The following is an 8,646-nucleotide window of genomic DNA, read 5'->3' as shown; positions in this document are numbered from 1 at the left end:
AGGAGGAAAGGAGATTAACAGCTGATTCTCCAGGTTTAAGCAACTAGGCTGACCCATCTCTGTCTACTTTACTCCGGCACAGGGGAAACAATATAACATGAGGTCAGAAATGTCTAATTACCTTGGATATAAAGAAAAGAATTAGAAGTTTTGTAAAATATTTGAGAAATAGAATAATCAGTCGGAAGTTTTTAAGTTTGATTTAAGTCAATTACAGAAAACTTACGTTTTTCCTGAAAAATAAATGCAACATTAAAAAATGAAAATCCTATGACATGTGTTTATTTATAGAAAAAAAAGACCGAATATATCTTAAAAGAGACAGACTTGAAATATTTCATTTTTTATCCTAAAAAAATAATTTTGCAGCAAAGTATCCCGTGAGACTCTTTATGAGTGTGCAGGAGCCGTCCTTGCAGCTGCAAAGGTAAAATTAAGATCTTATAAATATTATTTTTACACAAAACGATTTAAAAACGAATTATATTAAACTCAATTAAAATACAAAATTACTCATTAAAAATAATATTTCAAAATAGAACTATAAGAATATTTACCACATTGTAACCTTTCATTCATGCTATATGGAATTGAAATTCTATGAAAAAAGAAAGTTTAGATTTTATGGGTGCCATTAAAAAAGGGCTAAAATAGTGTTTGCTGTTTAAGTTGCCGGACACAGTTGTCAGCCACCCGGCTTTCTTTTCTTTATTTTTATATTAGTTCTTGGTGGATTGCCCAGGATTTAAACTTAAATCCTTATATTTAAAAGGTTTTGTTGTGAATATCTAGATTAGTCGATGTGGTTTCGCGCTGAATCATATGTTTTTAGGCTAAGCAGCGTAAGTTCACAGAGAGTGTTGAACTTCAAGTTGGATTGAAGAACTACGATCCCCAGAAGGATAAACGTTTCTCCGGCACTGTCAAGTACGTTCACCTCACGATCCATACTCGGGGAATCAATTGAGATTTTCAATTTATATTTTTCAAAGACGACATTCAATTGCTTCCCAGAGGATTATTGAGGTAGCCTGTTAAACCGGGCGGACCTAAACCCAGGGTCTTAAATATTGGGTAGGCCTTGGGCCGGTACATTTTATTAGAATTACGAAACTGTCAGAGCAGGTAGAATTCAGATACAAATTCTTTACACTGGGACCCATCAAACTCTTGAATAGAAATTAATATTCAAGCAATCATATGTTTGATGTTGTTTAAAGCAACTAAGTTAATCAGTAGCTTAAAAATCAAGTTATTTATGTATCTGTGTACACTGCACAATAACGTGTCTCATGTTCATGACTATTTAATAATATTCAATATTTAATTAATAAAACTTGAGTCTGCAATTTCGTCTTCTTTCTCTTCCACAGTTTTATGGGTTTCACTCTCAGACTTTAGATATATCTATAGTCTGAGGTTTCAATGGATAATGTTACATAGAAAATTTAGATGTGACATTTTTAATTCTGTTTAGACTCCGTCATATTCCCCGTTCAAAGTTTACCGTTTGTGTCCTAGGGGATCAGCAACATTGTGACGAAGCTAAGGAGCAAGGTGAGAACACTAAAAAAATCTTTGTTTATTACAAATCTTCGTTTTTTAAACTAGAATAAAAGAATCTGTTCCCACTGTCTCATCTCTGTCTATTTATCTATTTATCTCCGATAACTATCTACTCTTTCTTCATATTCAGCCTATCTTATATTTACCATATCTTCCTATCTAACAACCTATCTACCTATCTACTTATCTACCTATCTACCTATCTACCTATCTAGTATCTAACCTTTCTACCTATCTACCTATCTACCTATCTACCTATCTAGTATCTAACCTATCTACCTATCTAACCTAGATACCTATCTAAACAATATACATATCTAACCTATCTACCTGTTTACCTATCTAGTATCTAACCTATCTACCTATCTACCTATCTACCTATCTAACCTATCTACCTATCTAACCTATCTACCTATCTAGCTATCTAGTATCCAACCTATCTACCTATCTAACCTATAAACTTATCTAATCTATATACATATCTAACCTATCTGCCTATCTACCTATCAAACTTATCTACCTATCTACCTATCTAGTATCTAACCTATCTACCTATCTAACCTATATACCTATGTAATATATACATATCTAACCTATCTGCCTATCTACCTATCAAACTTATCTACCTATCTACCTATCTAGTATCTAACCTATCTACCTATCTAACCTATATACCTATGTAATCAATATACATATCCAACCTATCTACCTATCTACCTATCTAGTATCTAACCTATCTATCTATCTAGCCTACCTACCTATCTAACCTATCTATCTATCTAACCTACCTACCTATCTAACCTATCTGTCTATATTTCTAGGCCTGCCGTGTATGTCCGCTGATGACCTGAAGAAGTTAAACAAGGATAAGAAGAAAGTGAAGAAGCTAGCTAAAGGTTATGATGCATTCCTTGCATCAGATACACTCATCAAGCAGATCCCTAGGCTTCTAGGCCCTGGACTGAATAAGGTATTTAAAGCAGCTTTTCAAAAGTCGCTTTTGTCTCAATAAGAAATGTCCAGCCTTTTGGTAAATCAAGTAAAAAATCTTTACTTATTTCTTAATTTTTTCAATATCGTTTTATTGTTATTATTATTGTTGTTGTTGTTGTTATTATTATTATTATTATTGTTGTTGTTGTTATTATTATTATTATTATCATTGTTATTATTATTATATGTAGTATTAGTATCATTTTTATAATTATCATAATCTCAGGCTGGAAAGTTCCCAACTTTGATCACTCACAACGACGACCTTTCTGCCAAGGTACGAAACTGTTTACATTTAATTAAATAAAGGAATTGTTCCTGGAGTAGATATGGATCCGAATATTAATCAAGTCCAAATTTTAGCCACCCAATTGACCCACAAAATGAACTTCTTTTTGTACTGTTTAGACTAAATATTCCCACCCATAAACACTGAGTACATTTTTTACTGCTGTACTATAATGTACCAAGGATAAATACAACATTTTGTACACCTAGACCAGAGTCCAAAACTTAAGACAGAGTATCTTCATAAAACCCAGTATCGGAAACCGGATTTCACAAATAGGGTATTTTGTTTTATGTAGTTAGTTTATATTTAATATTTAATATAACATTTAATATTTATTTATATACCACATAAAGGAAACTCGAGAGATTTGTTAAACGATACATTTTTTATTTCTGGCTCTGGCTCTGTACTACGTACTGTACTGTAACTTTTTTGTATCAAGTATATAAATACATATGAATATTTTGTGCAAAATGTGCACTGTACATATGTACTGTATGTACTGTAGGTGAATGATCTGAAGGCTACAATCAAGTTCCAAATGAAGAAAGTCTTGTGTCTCTCTGTAGCTGTCGGCAATGTTACCATGACAGAAGACGAGCTGGTGAGTTTTAAATAGAAGACGAGAAATAGAAGTCGTCTTTCATTAAATTTTCTTGTTGGGTTTAGTAGATAAATCATTCTCAAAACAATAGAATATACATGTAGCTACAATGCTCGGGAACCCTGCTTTGCTTGGGGTTTTTGCTACAAATGTCAACCCACTCATTAGTTATGATCAGACATTAAAACAGGCAAACACAGAACTAAAACAGAAATTACTACTTTATTTATATCGAATACATATTATTTTATTTTCATAAGATTATTTGATATTTTTTGAACAGTTACATGAAACAATATCTTTTATTTTAACCATTGAAAGTTAAGCAACAAATAATTAAATTTATTTAAAAAAATATTTTTTTTCAGGTACAAAATGTTCATCTGGCGATGAACTTCCTGGTTTCCCTGTTGAAGAAGCACTGGCAGAACGTGAGGTCTCTCCACATCAAGTCCACCATGGGACCTGTTCAGAGACTTTACTAAATCACAAGACCTCTCAAATACAATTATTTTAAACTGTATTTTAGGTCTGTAAAAATAAATCTTTGCTCTTAATATTCCTCAGTATTTTTTACTTGCAGTGTGGATTTGAAAAACTTGGCAAAATATTGGGTTGAAGAAAAGGAAATATAAAAAAAAGTGTTAGGCGATTATATCAATACAATCAAGACAACTTTCGATTAAACTTTTGATTTATATCAACCTGTTAAACAGCATGGATGCATATAAACATAAAAATGAAGAGAAGCTGGCAATTTAAAAATATTCTCTTTGATAACTTGTAAACTTGTAATTCGAAAAGAACTTGTCAACAATCAAAAATTAAATAAAAAAGTCTTCTTCATATATTTTATTGATATTCGTTTACTACTGTATTAAAAAGTATAGGTAAATGAAGGTCTTTGTTTTCTCTTCTGAGTTTCATTATTTCTTCTAGCTCGAACATTTTTTAGACATAACAGTTCGAACTATTTATAGTTACTAGTTTAGTTCCTAGAAACCCAGCTTTGTCTGGAGTTTTCCCTATAAAAGTCAAACCACTGAACTTAGAATTTTTAAACCAGAATAAGAACGTGTCCGTGAATCTACTAAGTCACCCAATCTAAATTAGAGGAAAATCTGACTAAGGGTTTATTGAGTTATGCTAGGATATCGAAACAATCAAACAGAAATTACTACAGGGTGTCCCAATAAACATGGAAATTCAATGACGAATGTGAAATCGTCTTTATAAATAATTCTTTGATTTAGAATAGTACTACCTACTGAGAAAGCTGTAATCTGTAAGAGTTTCGTCTGCTATGTTCACATTTTGTTTGTTTATGTTTTGACTGCATACGGTTGTCTTAGTAAAACAAGAAAATTGCAGTATATGATAGAGTAAACTTACTTGTCCGTCTTCACTGTTCATCTTGCGGGCACATTACAGACACATCTTTACAGTCTTTTACCCTTTTCATAAAATAAACTCTAGGAGACATAATAATATTATGGATTTTGAAATTAGGTATTACAATGCTAATTCATAACAAAGACGATATCGAATTCGTCACTGAATTCCCAAGTTTTTTTCGGACACCCTGTACTTTATATATATAGATATACTAGCTTGGAACCCAGCATTGCCTTGAGAGTTGAGACTGATGTTCCTCGGCAGATAAAATAGTCAACTTACTCAATTAAAAATTTCGAAATCCTTTTTCCTTTTGTCCATTAAAATCATGAATTACGATCGGACATTCAAATATCCAAACAGTTAATTAGAGATTACTACTTTATATACAGGATTATCCACAAAAGATGAGACTTCAGAGACGATTGTACAGAATTCATATATTTTTCCTTATATTTAGGATTCTCTACACCTGTAAACTGTTTATTTTTCGTTGCCATGTCAATAAATAGGCCATTAGAAGACAATATAAAAGGCAGAAGACTTAATTTAACCCTATAATCGTCACATTTTATGAGTTTCAGGTCGTCTTTACAGTCTCATCATTTGTGGGTAACCCTGCAACAGATTTTATTGTAATAATTAATTTGAAATTACAAACAAATTAATTCAACTTTATAGTTGCATTATTTATTTAAAATCAAAGCAAGACAAAGACGACAAGTGTCATTGTTTCTTAAAATACAATTTAAGTGTGAAATCATGCTTGATGAGACATTAGAAAAGATTACAAATGTATTTTAGAAGGTTTGGAATATCGTCTTCCATTTAAAATGAATCCGATCATATATACCTATCTACATAATTAAGACCTTCGGTTTGATCTTACAAACACTTTTGAAAATAATTTAAAATTTAAGCAATTAACTATTCCTCTGTCATAGACTGGATGAAATATCTTACTTTTTAGAAAAAAACATATTATTTTCAACCGTGGTTTCTCTTTGAAAGGGACTTGAAGGAATTTGTAAGAATTTAACGTGTTTTAAGATTTGATATAGGACAATATACTCCTCAGATAGAGTTTTTTCAGGGTATTCTTGTGAATTAGATATGAGTTCTATAAAAGAAGGTTCACATATATTTACGTCTGTAGTTCCTTTGATTGGTTTTAGGTTGTTACTACAATAACAAAGATTGTAAATAACCCTATGTTCGAATCAAAATTTTTGTTCTAAAGGTCGTCTTTCTATGCTATACTTTATTTTGAAAACTCCTGTAAGGAGTAAATAAGATGAAAGTAGGTTCAGTGGAGAGCATGCAGAAGGATGGGGCCGGGGGTAGGGAGGAAGGGAGATACAGGCAAAGTTTTTTCCGTTTTATGAATTCAATGATATTTCTAAAGAGCTTTGAGACAGAAATAAATTTTTATTGTAGGTATTTCATCTTTTATACGTTTTTTTCCCTAAAGATTTAAACAACCAGAAAATAAATTGATCAAATAGTTTATTTCTTTTTAAATAAATAAATAAATTTCACAGCATGGATGAATTGAGCTGACTGAGTTGTATAAACTCCTCCTCCTGCTCCTCTTGTTTAACCATGGTAGGGTTTAGGGTGGTTCTTGGAGCAGGCCTGGGTGGGTAGAGTGAGGGTAAGCTGCTCGCAAGATGGTTCTCCAATGATGATCTCCTTCTGGTCAACAGTGTTGGTGGCATCCTGGAACTTGGCAACGTTGAAGCACTCCCTCTCAACCTTGTCCTCGCACTTGACCTCAACGATCTCGAGGGTCTTGGTGACACAGACCTTGCTGGGGGCGGGGTAGGCGAGCTTGCAGGATTCGAGCTTGGGCTCAGTGACGAGGGGAACACGGTATGCCTGGGTTTGGTATTCCTCTCTGCAGTATTGATGTTCTCCGGCTCCGTATCCTGGGGTTCCGTATCCAGAGGCAGAGCAGGTTGTAACCTTCATGGTCTCAGACTTCTCGGCGTAGGTGACCTGGGTGGTGGTGCAGTCAGCGACGACATCCTCCCTGGCATACTCGTAGGTGCAGATCTCTCTGTCGACAAAGCTGCTGGTCTCCTCGCACACGGTGAGGACCCTGTCGAAGCAGTAGTCGTTGTCAACGACCTCCTTGACGGCGAGGGTGACAGGGGTGATCTGCTCGGCGAAGGCGGGGACGCACACCTCAGCGTAGATGGAGGTGTTGGTGTCCCTGCACAGGTATTCAGGGGCGGGAGCGTATCCGCTGTCAGCGGCTACAACGGCGATGGTTACGGCGAGTGCGAGGAATCCCTGAAAAATTAAAATATATATATATAAAGTATCACTCTTCTTAATTCATATAATTATGAAAACTTGAATTTGAAAATGATTATTTAATTACTCTTAATTAAGATTTAAATGTTTCAAAGATCAAAATTTCCCACCATATTTAGATCTAAATGCATCTGTTGTGGTGTATAAATATTCAGTTAAAATCACTTCCTTTATTATGTATATTGTTTAACTATTGAAGATGTTTTACCTGCATGTTGTTTCTACTACGGATACTGCTGATCCAATGATACAATATCACGCTTTACCATATCATTTATAGCTCACTACGCAAACCAAGACGCCGAAGTAGCGACGCCTCTGGTCGCGTCAGTCCATCGTATCCGCGTCGGTACGCCGTAAAGCAGCTGTCAACGGGACCGTACGCAACAGCTGCGTACAGACCCGTCTGTTGCCGGTCTGGGTTGTCTGTCTGTTTGACTCGATGGTTCTGGGCGTATCTTTAAGAAACACGCCTTCAAAAATGCAAAAAAGTTTAAATAAAAAATATAGTTTTTGAAAAATATGCATCTTATCAAATCAATCTGGATCAATTTGTCTAAGCCACAAAGGTTCAAAATGTTTTCTTGGCCATATTTGCCTTAAGAAAATTCCCACATTTTCTGAAAAGCAGTTTTAATAATACATAAAATACAGAAATAATGTGAAATGACGGAAAGATTAGTAAAAGATTTATTTATTTCATAAAAATGATAATGGTAATAATGAGTATGATAATAATAATAATAATAATGATTATATCAATAATAATAATCATTATTATTATTCTCTTTTAAAACTGATCCAAAAGCTCTTCAATTAATTATTTTAACTATTTCCATTTTCCATTTGGGTCATTATGCAAGATAGACTTTATTTCTTTCAACCCCAAACTGGTTCTAAATATATATATATATTTGCAAAAATATTTTTATATTTATATATATTTGCACATTTTTAACTGAATTGCAAGCTTGGGTTAAAAGGTATTTTGACCGAGTTAGTAATCTTATAAATGTTTCTGTCAGATAAACGAGTATAGGAATAAATAGGGTATAACAGCTGGATTGCCTGGTGTTGCCGGGGGAGCTAAAAATAAATCTAATTTTTAAAAAATCGATTTTTCTAGAAAAATTTAATTTTAGAAATTTTAAGTACATTTTCCTCAAACATTTTCAGCCAAAGCGTTCTAGCCGTTTGGCCAGTTATAGCTAACATATATACATACACAAATATATAGTTATATGAGCGAAGCAATATATATAAATAGCATATATAGATAGCAATATATAAAATAGAATATTATATGGATAGTAGGATAGGGTTCAAACTTAAATTTGAATTTGCGGGGAGGTGCATAATAATAAGTAAATATATCTATATGAAAAATATTTAGGTGAAATTAGCATTTTTTTGGTTGGCTGTAAGTTTCACCTTTACACTTTTTTCTCTGAAAGCTTCATTTTCACCCGATCATAAT

The 8,646-nt window shown here is 33.3% G+C and overlaps 2 protein-coding genes across 2 annotated transcripts; one reads left to right on the top strand and one right to left on the bottom strand.

Annotated features, from left to right (window-relative positions):
• Window positions 1–2: 2 nt before the first annotated feature.
• On the top strand, window positions 3–4,014 carry LOC111712653 (60S ribosomal protein L10a). The gene is made up of 8 exons (XM_023487333.1): window positions 3–102; window positions 370–427; window positions 833–927; window positions 1,478–1,557; window positions 2,388–2,536; window positions 2,786–2,836; window positions 3,360–3,455; window positions 3,824–4,014. Exons 1-8 carry the CDS (start codon window positions 98–100, stop codon window positions 3,938–3,940), a joined length of 651 nt encoding a protein of 216 aa, XP_023343101.1. The 5' UTR covers window positions 3–97; the 3' UTR covers window positions 3,941–4,014.
• Window positions 4,015–6,339: 2,325 nt separating this feature from the next.
• Window positions 6,340–7,431, bottom strand: LOC111712647 (uncharacterized). The gene is made up of 2 exons (XM_023487327.1): window positions 7,378–7,431; window positions 6,340–7,145 (listed from the first exon to the last, which is right to left on the bottom strand). Exons 1-2 carry the CDS (start codon window positions 7,381–7,383, stop codon window positions 6,447–6,449), a joined length of 705 nt encoding a protein of 234 aa, XP_023343095.1. The 5' UTR covers window positions 7,384–7,431; the 3' UTR covers window positions 6,340–6,446.
• Between the last annotated feature and the right edge of the window lie 1,215 nt (window positions 7,432–8,646).

This window comes from Eurytemora carolleeae, unplaced genomic scaffold (assembly GCF_000591075.1).
Source record: "Eurytemora carolleeae unplaced genomic scaffold, Eaff_2.0 scaffold1257, whole genome shotgun sequence".
Taxonomy (NCBI): Eukaryota; Metazoa; Arthropoda; class Copepoda; order Calanoida; family Temoridae; genus Eurytemora; species Eurytemora carolleeae.
This window is presented reverse-complemented; position numbering and strand designations above follow the sequence as displayed.

Coding starts and splice junctions, on each gene's coding strand:
- LOC111712653 (XM_023487333.1), top strand. Junction 2,537..2,785: donor TAGGCCCTGGACTGAATAAG/GTATTTAAAGCA, acceptor TCATAATCTCAG/GCTGGAAAGTTCCCAACTTT. Junction 2,837..3,359: donor ACGACGACCTTTCTGCCAAG/GTACGAAACTGT, acceptor TATGTACTGTAG/GTGAATGATCTGAAGGCTAC.